The 19979-nt window shown below is 38.3% G+C and overlaps 3 protein-coding genes and 1 pseudogene across 4 annotated transcripts; 2 read left to right on the forward strand and 2 right to left on the reverse strand.

Annotated features, from left to right (window-relative positions):
• Window positions 1-644: 644 nt before the first annotated feature.
• LOC111342930 (uncharacterized) lies at window positions 645-3268 on the reverse strand. Its single transcript, XM_022950057.2, has 3 exons — window positions 2764-3268; window positions 2490-2566; window positions 645-936 (listed from the first exon to the last, which is right to left on the reverse strand). The coding sequence occupies exons 1-3, from the start codon at window positions 2953-2955 to the stop codon at window positions 882-884; spliced, it is 324 nt and encodes a 107-aa protein (XP_022805792.2). The 5' UTR covers window positions 2956-3268; the 3' UTR covers window positions 645-881.
• Window positions 3269-3516: 248 nt separating this feature from the next.
• On the forward strand, window positions 3517-16872 carry LOC111342940 (NLR family CARD domain-containing protein 4-like; annotated as a pseudogene). The gene is made up of 4 exons (XR_015999426.1): window positions 3517-4060; window positions 9754-12528; window positions 13488-13629; window positions 16067-16872. The product of XR_015999426.1 is annotated as an NLR family CARD domain-containing protein 4-like (transcript).
• Window positions 4621-7456, forward strand: LOC148735079 (uncharacterized). The gene is made up of 2 exons (XM_088755410.1): window positions 4621-5284; window positions 5942-7456. Exons 1-2 carry the CDS (start codon window positions 4717-4719, stop codon window positions 6247-6249), a joined length of 876 nt encoding a protein of 291 aa, XP_088611536.1. The 5' UTR covers window positions 4621-4716; the 3' UTR covers window positions 6250-7456.
• LOC148735080 (uncharacterized) lies at window positions 7608-9398 on the reverse strand. Its single transcript, XM_088755408.1, has 2 exons — window positions 7915-9398; window positions 7608-7744 (listed from the first exon to the last, which is right to left on the reverse strand). The coding sequence occupies exons 1-2, from the start codon at window positions 9356-9358 to the stop codon at window positions 7701-7703; spliced, it is 1488 nt and encodes a 495-aa protein (XP_088611534.1). The 5' UTR covers window positions 9359-9398; the 3' UTR covers window positions 7608-7700.
• Window positions 16873-19979: the final 3107 nt, after the last annotated feature.

The raw sequence follows: 19979 nt of genomic DNA on the forward strand, positions 1-19979 counted from the left end.
CAAGATATCCACAGAGATAGTTAAAAGTGAAAATATTAAATAAAAATGGCTTAGCTTGTTCCATACGTGTGTTGTTTGCTCCTGGTGTCGTTATTTTACCGATTTCACTTGATTTAAGCGGTTTTTTTAATCCTGGTTTTCTACCACAAAAAGAGTAGAAAACCTAGTCTCCTTCGCAGCCGCTCGGGCCGGAGTCACGCAACGCTCCCCGTGGGAACAGGGAGCGTTGCGTGACTCCGGCCCGAGCGGCTAGCGGCTGTGAAGGAGACTATAGAAAACCAGGATTTAAAAAAACCGCTTAAATCAAGTGAAATCGGTAAAATAACGACTCCAGGAGCAAACAACACAGGTATGGAATAAGGTAAGCCATTTTTATTTAATATTTTCACTTTTAAATATCTTTATGGAAATCTTGTAGAAAATCCCATATAAATCCTTATAAATATGCAAATTATGGTCCTTATGTGGTTCTCAAAAAGAGCTTGGGCTGCCTGTGGTACTTTGAGCTCCTGGGGGCAAGCCCTAACCTACACGTGGCTTCGCTCCTGGAAAGTCACAGGTGCCAATTCGCCATGCAATATGTCTTAATATTTAAAACTTATTAACTTCGTTGTGTGTAAATTATCTGTTAATTTGGCAAACTCTGAGGCATCACTGATAAACTTTAATTTCTTTGTGACTTGCACACTGACAAAAATTCAACAAAAAAACTCTCTGCCTCATATTCTATTACAAAAGAGTTTACTTGTGATGCAAATAGTTCTTTGTTTTAAACTTAGCGATTCACATCTGGCACCACGGGCTGTGATATTACAAAAAGTGGATACTGAGTTTTGCTTTCCTAAAGAATTTCTCACTCTCCTCTTTTACTTGCATCTTGGCTAACCACAAAGGCTTACACAGATCAATACGGAGAACTTCAGTTGATTTTCAAAGCTATTAAAAAACAAATGGCATTTAGAGTAATTCTATCCCTGGAAACTGAGAGATTGATGGAATGTTTGGTAAGGTGAAGGAACAGCGATTATTATATTATCATTTGGTATTTTTATTTTCGTAGATCTATACCGGAAACGTCGCCTCTTATCACCAATGACAGGAACCAGCAGTTCTCAACAAACGTTTTACCGAAAGGCACCCCAAGGTGCACGATTAGTCTAAAAAAAAAACTCGATTCTTACGAAATTTGGTAAACATAATTGTCACAAGAAAAAGAACTGTTTTCAGAACTCACCGATTGTAATCCTGTCAAGGATTTCTCCGCTTCGTTTAGACCGGTATGTTGTGCTGTTGTCTGAATTCTTGTACAAAATTATAATAGGCTCCCTTGAACCTTTAAGTACGGCGGCCCAGAAGGCTCAACGCAAACAAAAAATATACTGCAGCAAATAAAAATATACTGCAGCAAATAAAAAAAAAATCAAAACGCAAAGAAAAAAAGTGTCGAGGCAAATAAAAAATGCAACGCAAACAAAAAGTACTGTAGCAAATAAAATATGCAACGCAAGCAAAAAAAAAAAAGAAAACGCAAACAAAAAAAATTAGAACGCAACGCCAAGGAAGACTGGGTAATAGTTCTTAGTTTCCCGCCAAAACAGCATGAACTGGAACTCGCTTTTGGTTATGGACGAAAGCGATCTGCGTAGGATTATAGAAGATTACTTTCATCAAGGGTATGAAAATAGAGTTATTATCGATTTTTTAAAGGAGCAGCATGGTACTGTCATAAGTTCGCTGCAAAACATGGTTTCGGAAAGGCGAACAAGCAAAGGATGGAACGAGTGTTGGCGGGAAACTAAGAACTATTACCCAGTCTTCCTTGGCGTTGCGTTCCAATTTTTTTGTTTGCGTTTTCTTTTTTGTTTGTTTGTTTGCGTTGCATATTTTATTTGCTGCAGTATTTTTTGTTTGCGTTGCATTTTTTATTTGCTGCGGTACTTTTTTTCTTTGCGTTTTGATTTTTTATTTGCTGCAGTATATTTTTAGTCCCTGCAGTTTATTTTTTATTTGCTGCACTATATTTTTTATTTGCTGCGGTATATTTTTTGTTTGTGTTGAGCCTTCTGGGCCACCGTATTTAAGCACTGTGGCAATAGCATCAGCGATGCCAATGTATTGACAACAGGTAGAGAAACAAACATTTAGTGACACCATGGTCTAACTGGAAATCGTTTAGAGAAAAACACTTTGAGCTAGATACTGTGATTTCTAGGAAATCGCCAACAACTTATTTGGAAATAACCCCATGTATTGAATCAGAACTTTTATCCAATTTAAAATACCGCTTCCTTCCACGGCTAGGTGACTGATATATTATTCTCGAACCCAAGGTCATCTTTTGATATAGTGGAATATAGATGCGATATAACTTTGAACATTTTCCCATCACAGGCATCCCCCCTCCCCCCTCCCCAACAGTTTCTTACTTTCCCATCACAATGGTCATTTTGACAATGATCATAGTACCTTTGAGTGACGCCAACACTTACTTGAGGCTCATGTCACCAATATTCTCATTCAGTACTGAGCTGTACAATGTGAACCAGTGAACCTTTCTCATGAAAGCCTGTAAAAAAGCAAAAGACACTGAAAATATTTTCCGTGTCTAAGTTTGATACATCGCCGCTCAAACACACACAAAAAAACAGTGCAAAATTTTTTTACTCGGTGGACTCCTCAAGAACTCTTGCTTTTTCTTTTCATGCTTTTTAGTGTAGGGTGTCCGCTACTTGAAAGGGTCCTTTTAAAATGTTTTTGATATACCTTCGTAATGAAGACAGGATGGAAGTTCTTCCATAAGAATCGTAGCATTTTCTCTTTTACTTTCCTTCTATACATCAGATTTCTCTTCTTCGATATCGTATCTGACCACACCCTGGGCGTAGCAAAGCTACTGCTAGTGGTATAGTGCTTTTTTTCTTTTCTTATAAACATCGAGCAAAGACGGCACCACATATGTTTTGTTCTTGGCTGCCTGGATAATGAATAAGAAACATTAGAAGTGAAGGATGTTTGTCACAGAAACTGTCCCGCTAACAAGAAAACCGAACCAGGACTATAAGTTACTCATCTTTTTTCTTCTGAACACTCTTGGAACCCGGCGACTATTACGGCTAAATGCGCATCCCACTTTAAAGTTTAAGAATTCTCAAAGAATTTGTTTAAGAATTCTCTATAACAAATAGATACGACCCAAATGAACCTGACGGTCAAAATAACTCTTAGCAGTTTCTTTACAAATCCTACAACTTCTTTATGACGTCACAACGCGCGTGCATGTCATTCGTTCGAACCGAACACTGATTGGCTGAAAATTTATTAAATTTTACGTGGTGTAACAGCTACGTCTCGAGTGCTTTAATTATGATTTGTTTTGATCTTCCTTCTTATTGGTCGAGAGAGTGGAATCGTCTCAACATGATTCTCACCAGGCTAAGCTTCAAACTCATGCGCTTCCCGGGGAAACTACTCGTTGATGATCACGTGATGAGAGACCGCAAGAAGGCCAGCGGACTTCCACCAGATTGGCGTCGTGTCAGAAATGATCGGGCGGTTTCAATTCTCAAGATCCGTAGTACGATTCCTAATTGGATTGACACCACTTTATTTCTAGAGTAATCATGTAAATGCATTTCGAAATGGAGAGCCATGCATCTAGACAGAATTGTCAATAGGAAATGTTGATGCAAGGTAAAATCCTTTCGAAGATGACAGAAAGAAAGACAATGTAACTTTACGTCGTACAGTGAACTTCTACGGGTACAGTAAACACTGGGCTTCTAAATCTAATCTACTTGTGGCAGAACAGTAATGGATCAGTTTCGAGCAAGGCTTCTTTCAGTCTCAAATGGAATAACCAGTGAAGAACTGGGCCAGTTAAAGTTTGTTAGCAAACAGCATATTCCTGCCGGTGTTTTGGAGAAGATTGCTCGCCCGCTTGAATTGTTCGATGAGCTAGAAAACAGGAACCTACTGAGTGAAAGAAATACTATGTTTTTGGCTGAACTGTTATCTGAGATTAATCGCTTGGACCTCAAAGATGAATTACTTGGTGTTAAAGGTTAGTAAGTTAGTTTTCACCATTGTAATCGTAGTCTGTTGGTTGCATAGTCATCAAATTTGCAGGAAGTACAGCTGCCACAAATTACTACGTACTAGGAAGTTACAAAGTAACCATACTTAAAAAGTTCGTGTCGGTACACTGTACCTTCATTTGGTCGGATTGTCGTGTCACAATTTGCTTACCACGTTAAGTATAATTATAATTCTTCATTTAATCTTTTTATGTACACTGAAGAGACCAAAAGTCGTGACTTTCTTTTCACTTGGCTGACCTGTTCTAAGTTTGGATAAATGAAGAAACATGTTGAGTATTCGGACAAGAATAAAGTTTTACGAGGTATATCATGATTGGTTTTCCAGACTGTTCTTATATATTCTGACTTTTGTAATCTATAGCAATCTCTACTGTAACCTCTCGAAATAGTGCGAGTAAAAAAATGAATAAATTCCTGTACAAACTTATCCAAATATCCAAACATTTCTTATTTGTAAATAATATTTGCATGCATAAAATTCAAATAGTGTGTTTTCGCACATTCTGCTGTGACGTCACCAAAATTTAGCGTCCGCCATGTTGGTGGAGTGAAAAGGGTGACGTGCAAGTGTTTACTTAACTATTACAGTTTCATTACTTTGTTTGAAGTATGTCGCAAAATGCCTGCTTTTTGCCTAATTATAAACTGTTCCAACGACAAATCTAAACGTAAAGATCTTTCATTCTGTCGTGTACCGAAAATTATTAAAAATCAAGGCGAGGAAACGGAGATCTTGTCAACTGAACGCAGGCGAAGATGGCTGTCAGCCATACGTCGACAAGATTTAACAGACCGAATAATTGAAAACGATCGTGTGTGTGGAGACCATTTTCACTCAGGAAAAGCAGCTCCTTTGTGGGATAAGTTTAATGTTGACTGGGTGCCTTCTCTTAACATGGGACATCAAAAATCTGTGATAGACGAAGCGTCGCTGCAACGAAGCCTTGAAAAAGCAAAGAGAGTCGCAGAACGAAGGAAACGTACACATGAGAGCACAGAAGAAATGGCCAAAGAGAAGTCAAAAAGAGTGAATGAACCTGGCGTATGTGTTAAATATTTATTCCAGTCTACGACTACGGACGTTGAAATGGACGATATCGAGGACCTCGCTGAAAATTTGCCAGATAACTTGAGAAATGCCGTAACACAAACAGCAGTTTCAACGACAACAGTTGGCATTCAGACAAGTGAGACGCATAATTGTATGCTTCAAACCGAGTCTTTGTTTCTTAATAAACAATGTTCTGACTTTGATGAAGCTTTTTTTGTTGATAACAACGAGAAAGTAAAATTTTACACTGGTCTACCTTCCTTTGAAATTTTACAAAAAGTCTTCTGTTTTGTTGAACCTTATGTTGACAGACGTCCTCAGCTTTTGTCTAAGTTTCAAGAGTTTGCAATGGTTTTAGTAAAATTGAGACTTGCTGTTCCTCATCTTGACCTTGCGTATCATTTAAAAATTTCATCTGCAGTGGTTTCTCGAATTTTGTCTGCTTGGCTGACTGTCATGGATGTTCGCTTAGGTCCTCTTGTCAAATGGCCAGATCGTGACGAATTGTACGCAACCATGCCTAGATGTTTCCTGGACTCATTCGGACGCAAAACCACAGTTATCATTGATTGCTTTGAAATTTTTATTGATAGACCGACTAATCTCCTTGCAAGAGCACAGACTTTTTCAAGTTACAAGCATCATAACACTGTTAAAGTATTAATTGGAATTACACCACAGGGTACAATTTGTTTTGTTAGTGAGGCTTGGGGAGGGAGAACTTCTGATAAATTTTTAACTGAAAACTGTGGTCTACTGGATAAACTTATACCAGGTGATTTGGTTCTTGCAGATAGGGGTTTTACCATTCATGAAAGTGTTCAATTTCAGCAAGCCCAATTGAACATTCCTGCATTCACCAAAGGTAAAGACCAACTTGATCCTGCGGACGTGGAACAGACAAGAAAAATTGCTTCTGTCCGAATACACGTTGAAAGAATCATTGGTTTGCTTAGACAGAAATATACCATTCTTCAACAAACTTTACCAACTGATTACCTAATTTGTCGAAAAGGCGAATCTGTACCTCTAGTTGACAGAATGATTAGAATTTGCTCTGCACTAGTAAACCTATGCCCTCCTACTGTACCTTTTGATTGAAAGCCTAAATAGTAACAGTGAAACTATATTAAATTTTTGGTGGTGAATTTTTCAAATTTCTAACAAATGAAAGCACCAGAATTACGGCTGTGTGACTAATAAATATAACTGTTATAGTGCACTATTCTATCCTTGCTTACACAACATGCTGTTGCCCAGTAGTAACCATGTGGAAGTTCTCAGATTTAACCACCAAAAATTTAACATAGTTTATGAAAGTCTGTAATAATAATCCAAAAAGTTTGTTTCATTTTTTATTCATGGAATGGAATGTTTAATTATTTTAAGTTAGTCAATACAATTTTAAACTGAATGTGGTATCAGATGTTATGTGCTTTCGACTGTGGGAAAAGGGGTAATGAGACAAGCTTTCAGGCAAGCATACAAATGAAGTCGCATCTTTGATACATTAAGTTGAGGAATATTTGGGTCCAATGTGTAAACAAGACTTGTTGCAAAAGCAATAGCAAATACACCACAATCTGAACCATTTGATTGTTGCTGTATTGGTACAACATTGATTCCTTGGAAATCCTCTCCAACTAGACTCTCTACTTGTTGTTCAAGATCATCAAGTATAACATCATTGAAAAGGCTGTCATACAAATTTACAACACCTTTTTCACAGCCAATTGAACTAGCACACACCCAATGGTTTCCCCCAGTATGCAAGATCTGTACAAAATCTCCATGAACCTTGTCAAAGTTGTGGCATGGACCCAAGCTTGGACGTTGAAATCCTTGAATATCTGGGTTAACTTGCTTTAAAAGGACATGAGCTTGTTGAATGACAGTATTTTCCAACCAGCCAGTAGATGATTCTATAACATCGAAGTCGTGATTTGTAAGTGTTGAAATGATACTGTATTTATCCACTTGCTCAGTTTCTCTAGTACCAAAGTAGACAATCTCATGATCATTATGAACAGAACTCTCAGAAGGTGAAAAAGGTAGATTTGAATTTGTAGCTTTAGGTTTGATAGATTTAGTGGAACGAATGCTGTCCAATTTGCAGAAGTTACATGCCCAAGAAGATTTATAATTATTTGGGTATCGCTTATATGACATGCACTGTAAATGAAAAAACTTCCCATTAGAACAACTATCATTGTGGCATTTCAGCAATTTGTCATCAGAATTTGCTTTCCTTTTACAAACACAGATACTTTCCATTGACAAAGCTTCTTCAAATAAATTAGGAACTTTATCATGTGTCTTTAACCCTTTCTTACCATGGCCAAACTTAGGTAATTTTCTACAATGTCCATGTCTTTGCAACATTTTTCATGGAGAGACAGGCTAAATGGAATCGGGAAATGGGACACTCCAGATTTGAACATGTTGCAGTAGGTTCATTTGAGGTCCTCCTGCAGTAACATTCACCCCCACATGAGACAGAACCAAGCTCTTTCTTCAAATCCATCTTTCGCGTGTACCATCTGCCAAGGACTTCAGGTAATATGCAGGTCCTCCAAAACAAAGAAAGCTTTGCCACCTGCAAAGCAAAATGTTCAGAATCTGGAAAAATTCTCTCCTGAACTAGCTTGGAACCATTTTTTGAAATAGAAAAAACAACAAAATCACAATAGGCCCTTTTGGTTATGTGGAGTTGTTGCTGGACTTGGTAGTAGTACGAATGATTTTTCTTTAAGGAGAATTTCTCACCATTCCATTGAAGACAAGATGACTTCTTCTCACAATAGTTCTTGAAATCAGTTCCTTCAATGCAATATGGGCACTTTACCTCACCACAGCCATATCCACAACAATCACATTCACATAAAAAATCAGGGGTGGCATGAAGAAAAGGATGCTCTACATCAATAAATGTTCCACATTTTGTCACCTTAAAATTAGTATGACTCTGCTTCATATGAGTTTCATATGCTTCTATTGCAGTTTGCTCATGCTTACAACCATGGATTGTTGCTGCTGTGCTGAAACAAAAAAGATGTGGATAACAAATAGATTTAATTAGAGACTGGGATGGCTGTGATGGATCTGTATGAGAGGCAGCACGAGACTTTGAAGCACCAATCCTACAAGCTCGGTATCGATAAAAGGCATTACTTTTCGTTTGCTCCACGGTTTCTCTTTCAATCAAGGCAACTTCTTCAAGACTGATACTAACTTCAACTTTGTAGCATTCCTTTAGAAGATCAATGTAGTTAAGCTGCAGGAATTTGGGATCAAACAAATCTGAAAGAGGGTTGATGCCCCTTGTTTTAGAAATAAACATCGCTGCATATGACTTTTCCAAACTCAAGCAAACAGGCTTTACTTGGCATTGACTGAGCGATTCATAAAATGCATCAAGCTCCTTAAAAGAGGGTCTAGGTGGAGGGGCCTTTGGCTTGCGTGGCGTTGCAGAAGCACTTGCACCGCTTGATTCCAAGGAAGCACTCAAACTCTTGGTATCTGCAGCACAATTCAAAGAATTAACAGTCTTGTCAAGATCAGACTTCATTTTCTTCGCTGATGTGAAATTAATATCCTTCACTCTTAAATAATCCACGCTTTTCACTGTAGCGGGCAAAATCCAAGAGCATTTAACTTGGGTGCACGCGAGCTTCTCGTTTAACCTTGTCGAAACTTCTAAGTAAAAAAGAATACTGGCAATATGCGAACAGCACTCTCCTAAACCCGCCATACATCCATGACAATGCGCAGAAAGAACAGTCCCATCTTTAGTTGTGATTATCCAAAGCTGCACCGGTGGTTCATTCATTCGCTGTGAGTGTCGAACTTTGCCAATAACCACGTATTTACCACTAAAAATCTGACCTAAAATACTTGTAATAAAGCCGGATACCATTTGGTTGTAGGCTTGCAAGCCTCTAAAATTTTTAAATTGATCTTTGGTATAAAAACTTGTCTCTAAAACAAGATACGATACAAGATCGAGTGGTTCTACGCGGGGAAGGCATTCGGTACTCAACTTTTCCTCTGGAATAAAGAGAGGGTCTATTCCAATAACAGATATTTTCTCAATATAACGCTTTCTAACAGCACTGTCGAGAGATTTTGCATATTCAGACAAAGGGATCTCATGAATAATTCCTTTTTCTGACTCACTGTTTACGTTTTGTTCCGCATGACTAGTCGCCATATTGGGTCTTTTACTCCACCAACATGGCGGCGTATGAAATTAATATATGCCGTGACGTCACATGAAAACACACTATTGAGTTATACAGGGTCTTTATTTCGACCTTCTAGTTTACACAAAGCCTATTTATATATCATGTACATTAAGTGGCTGACAAGGGCAGCTTGAAATTGAACTCATCAAATTGACCTCAACTGCTTCAAAAACCTGCAAAACTATGGCGGACAACAATAGCTTTTGCTCTTTCACCCTTCATTTGCTCTGTTGCCCTGTGTTTCAAACATTATCTTCTTATTTATTGTCTCTCAGCCCTGAATAACTCCTCAATTGATAACTATGATGTCTCAATTACATTCACTAGACCAATTATGTTCTGTCATTTTTAATTTTTATAGCAAGGAACAGATCAGGTGATGCAGTTTTAAAGCACATGCAAGAATCCTTGTGGGATCATTATCAGAAAAACATTGGTTGGATTCAGCCAATCTCTTGGAATGACTCATTCTGGATTCACATAGAACACATTTACACCAATTTGGAAATCATATCATTGGTGTCACAGGGTAGAAATTGTATTCAAAAGCCCTTAAATTCTTACCCCATGATGTTTCATAGTCGTCCTGGATGTTCTAAACCAAGACGAATACTGGTGGAAGGCGAAGCAGGTGTAGGAAAGAGCACATTTCTGTGTAAGATTGCTCATGATTGGTCAAGGGGTAATGGCAAGTTACTGCCATTTACAGTTGTAATTCTCATAGAGTTGAAGCAAATAAAGGGAAGTTTCAAGGATGCTATCATCCAGCAGTTGTTTCCTGCTGACTTTCCCATTCCACTGGCTCAGCTGCTTAGTTACCTTGCCTCACACCAGGAAAATGTCCTTTTTCTTCTTGATGGTTTTGATGAAGCAAACTTGTCATGTCTGACTCACCTCCGAGACATTCTGAGTGGAAGAATTTTTCGAAATTCCTGTGTTGTTCTCACATCAAGGCCAGGTAAAACCACACACATCCAACGAATGATGGACACATGACTGGTTATTACAGGATTCACCACTGAAAACATCAGAAGCTATGTGCTAAAATATTTTCAAGATGATCCAAGTACTGCTGAGTTGTTGTTGTCTGAACTGGAAACACACCCAGTCATTGAGGACATTGCAAAGGTTCCCTTGACAGCCATGTTGATTTGTGCTTTGTGGGAGGATGCCCCAGACACTGCCTTTGAAGCTCTGTCTACAGTTACAACTCTTTTCACAGAGCTGATTTTACTTATGGTAAAGCGAAACTTAGCTAAGAATGCTGCAGATGGTGAGGCTACAGATGAGGTGTTCACTGTCTTAGAAGATATCCCCAAGGATCTTTATAATGACTTGCTCATTGTTGGAGAGATTGCCTTCAATGGTTTACTTGAAGACAACCTCCTGTTTGATGTGCAAGCATTAGAGAAGAAGTTATCTAGCAAAACTGTCTTTGAATTTGGTTTGTTGTCACAGGAGACAAGCACTTCCAGATTGAAGCCAGTACGGAAGTGTTGCTTTGTTCACAAGTCTTTTCAGGAGTATGTGGCAGCATTGTGGCTGAGTCATGAAATTAATTGTGCTGCAAATGATTCATCAAAATTGAAAAATGTCCTTTCTCTAACCTTGAAATGTGTTTCAAAAGCTTCTGACTCTATGCTGCTAAATTTTGTGGCTGGGCTTGTTGGAGACAACTTTGAATCTGTGTTTGTACCATTGCTTGAAAATCTCAAAGAGGCCATCAACACTTTTGACTCTGGTGAAGCAAATGACTTCCTTGTAATGTTTGTTCTTGCTCTTTTTGAGTCCCACCAAGGCCACCTTGCCAGTAAATTGGGGGCAACTCTTCTTGATGGAATCTTGAAGTTCTCTGGTCATGATATCAGTCCTTATGGTGTGAGAGCTATGACATATTTTATGCAAAACAATCCTGACCTCAAATCATTTGTTCTAGAACACAGTCAGCTAGAAAAGCAGACTGCTGCCTTTTTTGCAAATTCTCTTTCACAAATGCCTTCTCTCAGGGAATTGTGCTTCAATCAGAACATAGTGGGGGATGGTGTGGTAGAAGCCTTCAGCAGGAATTTGTCCTTCAACCTTCCTTTGGAGAGGTTCGTGTTTAGTGGAAATGCATCTAGGCGAGATATTGGCAATGACTTTGCATTAATTATGAAGTCCTGTCCAAAGCTCTGCCATCTTGATCTGAGCTACAGCGGATTTGGAGATGAAGACATGAAAGATGTCATTGATGCCCTGAAGTTTGTCCCTAGTTTGAAATCTCTGGATCTGAGTGGCTGTAAGTTAACCCAGATCAGTATGGCATACTTGTTAAAGAAGTTATCTTGTACTGCTGCCCTGACCAGTTTAAGCCTTGAAAACAACATTGACCTTGGAGCTGAGGGTGTAAGGGCACTTGCAGAGGGACTTTCTAAGGTCCCTCATTTGGAAAATCTTTCCCTTCATGATGTAAATCGGAAAACAGATGTTGCTAGTGAGACTTCCAGAATCATCTTTACAGCCCTTGGTGAAGCCTTCACATACTGCCCTAAATTGAAAAGGTTGGATCTTTCTGCAAACTTGTTACATCAGGGAAAGTTTGTTGGAGATTGTGTTAGAAAAGCCCCAAGGCTTGTCTCTTTGGACTTATCTGGAAATGCTTTTCATGATGAAGGTGCTGAAAGTCTGGCAAGTGCTCTTCCCTGGCTACCTTGCCTTTCAGAACTGCTTCTAGACAAAAATCAGATCACATGTAATGGACTAATAACTCTTTGTGAAAGCTTCAATTGTACACCTTATCTATGCAAACTATCATTGAAATCTAATTGCATTTCGGACAAGGGTGTTGCAGCATTGGCAGCTGTTGCTCCCTACATTTGCCAAATGAATGAACTATGTCTGGGATACAACAACATCACTGAAGCAGGTTTAAATGCACTCTGTACTTCATTTAAATCTTTCTCATCATTGCAGTGCCTTGATTTTAAGGGCAACATGCTCAGTGAAGAAGGAATTTCTGAACTTGGCACAAAGTTATGCGAATTGCCAAAACTGAGGAATCTGTACATTTGGAGTCCTGTGGCACAGCTTCCTATGGATCAACCTACAGAAACTGCCAGGCCCTTGGAGTTCAGTCCTGCAACTAAATTATTTCCAGGTAACAAACTTCCAAGTGGCATCTTTACTCTTTAACACCCATCACCAAGACTGAATTTCTCCTTAAAATATCTTTACAATATCAGGCAGACAAGTGATGAGAATAAAGAAAAGTTTCAATTAGATTATCAATGATCAACTACCAAAATTATCAATGATCAACTACCAAAATTTGGAACTAAGGTCATAGGAATTTTATGACAAATGGTAAGGAGAATTAGTGAATTTAAAATTTGGTTAGTTGTACAAGATACATCAGTTGTTCTTGCTGTCTGGTGTTCATTCTGTTTGAGACTGTGTTAATGTGAGATGGTTCAAATTATTTACTACTGAAACAAGATATTAAATGCTTTTGTCACAAAAGAAAATGGTATAAGACCATTCAAATTTGTTAAACTATTACAATTTGTGCAGATGGCATGCACATGATTCACTGCATCTCATTTTGATGAACGTGCATGGTTCATAAAACAGAACTAGTGATTACTAGAGTGGCCTGAGGTGTTAGAGATTACTGCATATTAAATATTTTCTACATTTGAATCCAAGCCTAAAAAATTCACCTGATACCATTATTGATCTACAATGTAGCAATATTGATTTCTAATTGAATGTAAGGTCTATTACACTGAGTATATCTCTTAAGCTTCAAGATGAGATTCCCGATTCATTATTGAGTGAATTTCCTTATCAGTGTGCTCAGATGATTTGCATGTATCAAGGTTACATTTTTCTAACTGATTAGTACATTCTCATAAACTTTTCGCTGAAAAAAAGAATTAAGTTGCACGGTAGTCATTATCAAGTTTAAGGGCTACCAGTAAACCAGGCTACCTAGAACCTCAGGCCTTGCAAAATCAAACATTCCTTGTTAGCTGTGTTGTAATATCTGTTTATTAGTAGTCATTAATACTTCATGGGGTTAATATAATTTACTTTATTTCATTCATGGATTTTCAGGTCACAAAGACTTGGAAAAATGGAGACATTCAATTACATTTACTGATGACAAACACCTCAGATATTATGTTGCCTTCAAGCAAGAAACATTCCAGCTGCTTATGGCAAGTGCACATTCGCATACTTCACTGGAGGGAATTTAGTAAGTAAAGTCAAACCTGCACTGTTTGCAGCAGTCACCTTGTATTAAGCGGTCAGTCTTCACAAAGTCCCAAAATGTTCTCCCCATTATTATTGTAGTTTTCCCCTCTGTTTTGCGGTTCTGGTCACCCTTTACTGAGACCCAGTCACATAAAGAGGAATGGAAATGGAACTAAGAAGAATCTTTCCAGTTAAAATTGACCCATGTTTATCTCTCAAAATCAATGTAGAAGTATGTTTAAGCAAGTTTTAGTTCATTAAGTTATCGATTATGCCATAAAATAGCATTTTTACCCATATTATACCCCTATTCTGTCGAACGTACAGCGTCCATTTTTGCCCCCCCCCCCCCCCCCCTCCAAGCAAAGATTCAGGTATTGAATGTATGGAGCGTCACTAGTGACAAAATTAACTTTTCCTATTATGATGTCATGATTTTTCATTCTTATGTTGTTTGGGTATTTTGATGCTCAAATGTTGTAGCGTTATGATGATGTTTTCGCGTTATAATGATGCTTTGGCGTTATGATGTATTATGATGTTATGGTACCATGTATTATGATGTTATGGTACCATGAGCACTTGCGATCGCACTACTTAGCGTGAAAGGAATTATGAGCAATCAAGAAAAAGAAAATGACTGACTTGGATGAAATTTGTAGTGAATTGTCTAAGATGTCCAGTGACATTTGCTCTCTAGATTCACTTAGTCACGGTGAATTAGACTTTTACATTTACAGACTGGAACAAATATGGAAAAACCTGTTTGTGATGAATCTTCAAAAGAGGCCACTCAAGATGACGGAATTTTACTATATATAAGAGGTGCAATCCGGTGTTTAAATGATTGCAACGCAGTTCTTGATCTATCATACCGATGTCCTGCATATAAATCTGGAAATGTGGGCAGACCACGGCTTTCCGTAACCAAGGAGCAATTGGAATACTTAATTGATAACGACTTCAGCGCCATTGATAATGACTTCGAACGTTGCAACGTCGTTTTCAGAGCATCGTACTCTTCTATCAATAATTCAGAGCTTGATGTAGTTATTACAGTGATTATCGGTGAATTTCCTAATATTGTATATAGCAGGAGAATTGGGACGAAGAAAAATAAAAGTTACACAGCACAGAGTACGGGATGCCATGCGTCGTGTTGACCCAAACGATGTTGCAATAACATACGAACATACAACATACAACACGACGAACATACAATGTTACCGAACCCTTGGCCTTGTGGCATATCGATGGCTACCACAAACTAATAGGGTAATTACTGAAAGGCACTGTTTTTCCGGTTATTATTTTCCACACAGATAATATGCAGATAGCCCACAGGCAGCCCAATCTTATAGTGTAGTCTTTTTCCTATTTCATAAAAAAAATTAGACGCGCGCAGGCTAGCCCGGGAGATAATACAAAGCCTGGACAGTAAAAAAGTCACATGACACATGAAAAAATCCAATGTAGTCGATTGACAAAAGTTTGTCTTCAAGCAAGCTCTGCGACCCGTAACTCACCCACATAGGATTGTGGGTAGAAATAAGGTCGTTAAAACTCAAAGCCATGTGGTGATTGAAAAACTGACACAAAATGAGAAATCGTGTTTGCAATCCAATATACAAATAGTTCTCCAAGGTGAGAGACTGCATAAAGTATGCCACGGTTCTCACAACTATTTCACATGTCAACTATTGTGTCCCTAATCACCAATTATTTGAAGCCAAACAATTTTCTGTGTTCCTCGATAGGTGTCAACTTGCTAGGGCTAGAATTACTACTATTGCTAGTAGAACTTGGTGCAGTGAACTCTTTTAGGCTCTTTTAGACTCTTTTAGAACTCTTCTGCCGCACTTGTAAGGCTTTGAAGGCAATTTTTAATCGACTCGTCGAATTTCTTCTTCCCGTCCGCCATTGTCGGATTGCGAGCTCATGTGCAAGAAAAAGATCCCATGATGCCATTGAGTCTGTGTACGACTATCATCATAGCGCGAAAACATCACCATAACGCCAAAACATCACCATAACGCCAAAACATCACCATAACGCCAAAACATCACCATAACGCCAAAACGTCACCATAACGCCAAAACGTCACCATAACACCAAAACGTCACCATAACGCCAAAACATCATCATAACGCCAAAACATTTGAGCATCAAAATACCAAAACAACATAAGAATGAAAAATCATGACATCATAATAGGAAAAGTTAATTTTGTCACTAGTGACGCTCCATATTGAATGAGGTTTTAATTTTTGATGAATCTGTTTAGCTGTAAAAATGCTGTAAAACCTACAGGAAGATTTTAGAAGGGGCAAGTTTGAAAAGATTGCAATCGAGTGCAAATATTGATTTCGTTTTATTAGCGAAGAATTCTTGTTGGTTTAATATAGTATCATTCACTTTTTGTCTTTGCCCTATTTCAGCCTCAGTCAGACGGCCATTCCAAGGGGAACTGATCAACAGATTTATCCCCGCCTTCGTCTGGTTGGACAGTACAGGAAGGAGTTATGAGTTATTATAAACACGAACGTAAATAATTTGTTGGAATAGATGGAAATATATGACAAGGAGGAAATGCGGCCATTATGGTTGCTAGCTTTTAGTGTAAAGCTCATTTTAAGAGTACGATCGTTTGAGTCTCAAGTCTCTTTTAGTATCAATATAGTTAAAGGATTAATGATAAGTGATTAATGATTAGTGATAACTGATTAATGAAAGGTGTAACTTTCACAATTGCTTAGGAAAGAGAGAAAATCTGGGTTTCCAGAACTTTCACCGATAAAATCCTTGAGCACAGTGTATTGATATGATCAGGAAAGGTACTTTGAAAACAACTAGCTTTATTAAAGAAGCACCCTTGGATAATTTTACTACAGAATTTTTTAACTTTAAAATTAGTAATATTGTCTAAAGAATGTTAATTGTGACGTAGAAGAAAACTTTTAGTCGTAAAATATTGTATTTTACATCAGTTGATTGACAAGCTTAAAATGCATTCGGAATGAGCAAATGTAATTTTAGTTGCATTGGGATTAAAGCGGATCTCAGCCTCATGACCACATGATGTCGTTCAAACATCCAATCTTCATTTTATAGACTTTCCAAAGTCCGTTTTTCTTTTTCTAACTGTATTTGGTAGACTTAGTAAAACACTTAACGACTGAGTCATTTAACACAATAATATGGTAGCGAAAGTAATTCAGGCAAATAAAGTAATGAATTGTTTTAACGAGGGCTTGAATTCTTTTGAATTTTTTTTCAATCGACATTGAGGAAAGTGTTGTTTTTGTCGCGGAATCCGTTTACACGGACTCCGCAGTCGCTGGCTAACTCGACACGAATCGAAGAGGACCGTACACTATCTTTCTTTCCAAGATTTATTCTCGACGAACGCCGCCGATGTTCTAACAATTCCTACGTGTCAGTTAAGACGGGTCTATCAATTCTCTTGTGACAGTTCAGACGTTCAAAGCAAATCTAGCGTAAACCACAATCTACCACAGTATTCCTACAATCACGAGTACAGTAGAATTCAAAGCCAACCATTTGTAATATGTCTATCATGATTTAATTTTGTAGTATGTCAACATTTAATTCTTATTACGTTTCCCCTTACTCATTAGGCGGATTAAAAACACCGTTGTTTGATTCAAAAACTGGTGTTCAATATAATCTGCGAAAAGATTGGCGTAACTGGGTCCTATTTTGGTCGCTCCGGGTTGGACACCAATATTCAATTGATACAACGACTCCAAACCTGAACTATTCGCTTTGACTAAGGGCCAACGTTCGAAACGTCAGTTATAGAAACTCTTTACGGTCGGTGGCCATTTCACAGTAACAACGCAGTTGGTAAAACCAAGTTATCTTATTATACTCCCCACTGACGCAGCACCACAGTTCTTTAGAAATTTATACCCCTTCGTTAAGACTGCTTGCCTTGCTAGAAAAAATAAGAATGAAAGAAAATTCCTTAAAGGAACGCAATGATTGCCCCGTTGTATTTTCTTTTGGTGTTTAGATCATCCTAGGTGTGAGAAGTATTGTCCTAACAGCTGATGATTAATTTTTTCCGTCGCATAGGTTACCCATCAAGATAGAAGTTTCAGTGACTGGAAATTTCAGTTATGTCCGATGCAGTTCATTGCAAGAGATCGTCTTAAGAAAAAACGCTATTGGGGACTTAGTTATTGGGGTAAAACGCTATTGGGACTTAGTTCTTAGAACGCCGATGAAAAAATTTGTACTCACCCATGCTTCCTTTTCCAATTATGGTATGGTTACTAGATAGCCTGAAAGCATGTTATCCTTTCTAGCCGAGAAAGAGCACCGGACTGAGCGATGGAGGACATTTAGAAAGTGTTGTTAATTTCTCTAATGAGGCTTGAAAAGGAGGGCTCATTTCAAACCTCATTTGCCATTTACTAAGTTGACGCGGGAACTGGCACTTTTCGGAACTGTGTGGTCGAGAGCTCGCTAATATGTTACAATTGTAACTCCACTGACAACTATTAACTGCTGTGAGTTGTTATTTATTTCAGAAAAACTAATTTATCCCGAACAGAGTCTTGGCGCAGATTGTATATTAACATTGGAATTAAGAGTTTTACCGCACTTACTTAGATGCAGTAACACCGTGATATAATGGTACTTCGCAAATAGTCAGTATGTACTATAAAGAACTCCATATTATCTCTAAAAAGATCTTCGATTTCACCCTTTGGTTTACATCAACTTTGGCTCAAAGTTCAAGTACGAAACTGCAAATCCTTTATTATCTGCATTGTTTACAGACCTCCAACTTGAACTGCTTTGATGAAGATTTAAGCAGAACAACCATCTCAGCCTTAACAAGGACATTAACATGCTTCGCGATTTAAATTGCAATGTGTTAAATCACAACGACGCTGCCTCTCAGGCGTTGCTTATTTTCTGCTCTGCAGAAATGATTAATCGACCAACAAGAATAACGGAGACCTCCACTACGCTAATAGATGTCATCCTAGCTTCAAATACAGATTTAGTGAAGGAAGCAAGAGTATTGCCTTGCTCTAACCATGATTTGGTTTACCTCGTACTCAATCTAAAGAAAGACCGACCTAAACCCGTATATATCACAACAAGAAGCTTTAAAGATTATGATCAAGCGGCCTTCCGAAAGGATATTAATGCTGGCCCTTGGTCAGTTATCGATATCTTTGATGAGGTTGATGATAAACTTTATGCATTCCATCGGATATTTGACGATTTACTTGATTCGTATGCGCCCACTAAAGAGGTCAAGATACGGGGTCGGTCAAACCCCTGTGTTACCGAGGAAATTCGAGCATTAATGAAGACAAGAGACCACTGGCGGAAGCTGGCAAGGAAAACTAACGACCCTTTAGCATGGGCTGGCTATAAAAACTTTAAAAGGGAAGTTAAACGTGAATTACGACTAGCCGAACTTGAATACGCTGAAACTCTAATCAGGAATAATCCTAATAACACGGGTTGCGTTTGGAAAACCATACGTTCTTTTATTCCAAAGAAGTCTGTCAATCGTAAGACTTACAGCAAAGAGGACAAATTGGTTGCTGACGAATTTAACCAATTTTTTACTTCAATAGGCCAAAATACGATTCATAAAATTCAGTCACTGGTTAATGGATGCAATTATGATCTTACGCAACCGTGTTTTGTCCCTAAGTGTTATCCCCTATCACAACAATTTACATTCAGGACTATAGAATGTGTCGAAATCGAACAAATCGTTAATTGAATGCCAACGAGAAAAGTTCCTGGAATCGATAAAATCCCACTACGTGTAATTAAGGACTGGACTCCAGCTATCCTCCCTACTCTTACCTCCATCATAAGCAACTCGCTTACAAGTGAGTGGGGTTTTTCCATCTGATTGGAAGACTGCAGAAGTGATCCCTGTTCATAAACAAGGTGATCATGGAAAACCTGAAAATAATCGACCTATATCTTTATTGCCCATCTTATCAAAGATATGTGAGAGAACTGCGTTGAATCAATTCATGACCTATTTGGTATCAAACGATCGATTGTCAACAAAACAAAGCGGTAACAAAAAGTGGCACTCAACTGAGACTTCACTGATCTACGCAACAGATATGATCTTCAGTGCCATCGATCAATAGAAAACTACAGCTATGGTTCTGTTAGACATGAGAAAAGCCTTCGATAACATCAGCCACAAAATCCTGCTCCACAAACTTCAAGATATGGGTGCTTCAATATCTGCCATTGACTGGTTCCGTAGTTATCAATCGAACAGAACCCAAGTTGTCCGAATCAATGCCAAGATCTCTGATCCACTCCAGCTGGCTA

The sequence above is a fragment of the Stylophora pistillata genome, chromosome 3 (genome assembly GCF_964205215.1).
Source record: "Stylophora pistillata chromosome 3, jaStyPist1.2, whole genome shotgun sequence".
Taxonomy (NCBI): Eukaryota; Metazoa; Cnidaria; class Anthozoa; order Scleractinia; family Pocilloporidae; genus Stylophora; species Stylophora pistillata.

Coding starts and splice junctions, on each gene's coding strand:
- LOC148735079 (XM_088755410.1), top strand. CDS start 4,717: ATGCCTGCTTTTTGCCTAATTATAAACTGTTCCAACGACAAATCTAAA. Junction 5,285..5,941: donor AACAGTTGGCATTCAGACAA/GTGAGACGCATA, acceptor TGGTTCTTGCAG/ATAGGGGTTTTACCATTCAT.
- LOC148735080 (XM_088755408.1), bottom strand. CDS start 9,358: ATGGCGACTAGTCATGCGGAACAAAACGTAAACAGTGAGTCAGAAAAA. Junction 7,745..7,914: donor ATCTTGTCTTCAATGGAATG/GTGAGAAATTCT, acceptor TTTGCTTTGCAG/GTGGCAAAGCTTTCTTTGTT.
- LOC111342930 (XM_022950057.2), bottom strand. CDS start 2,955: ATGTGGTGCCGTCTTTGCTCGATGTTTATAAGAAAAGAAAAAAAGCAC. Junction 2,567..2,763: donor ATCCTGTCTTCATTACGAAG/GTATATCAAAAA, acceptor GCTTTTTTACAG/GCTTTCATGAGAAAGGTTCA. Junction 937..2,489: donor ATTGGTGACATGAGCCTCAA/GTAAGTGTTGGC, acceptor GTTTTTTAATAG/CTTTGAAAATCAACTGAAGT.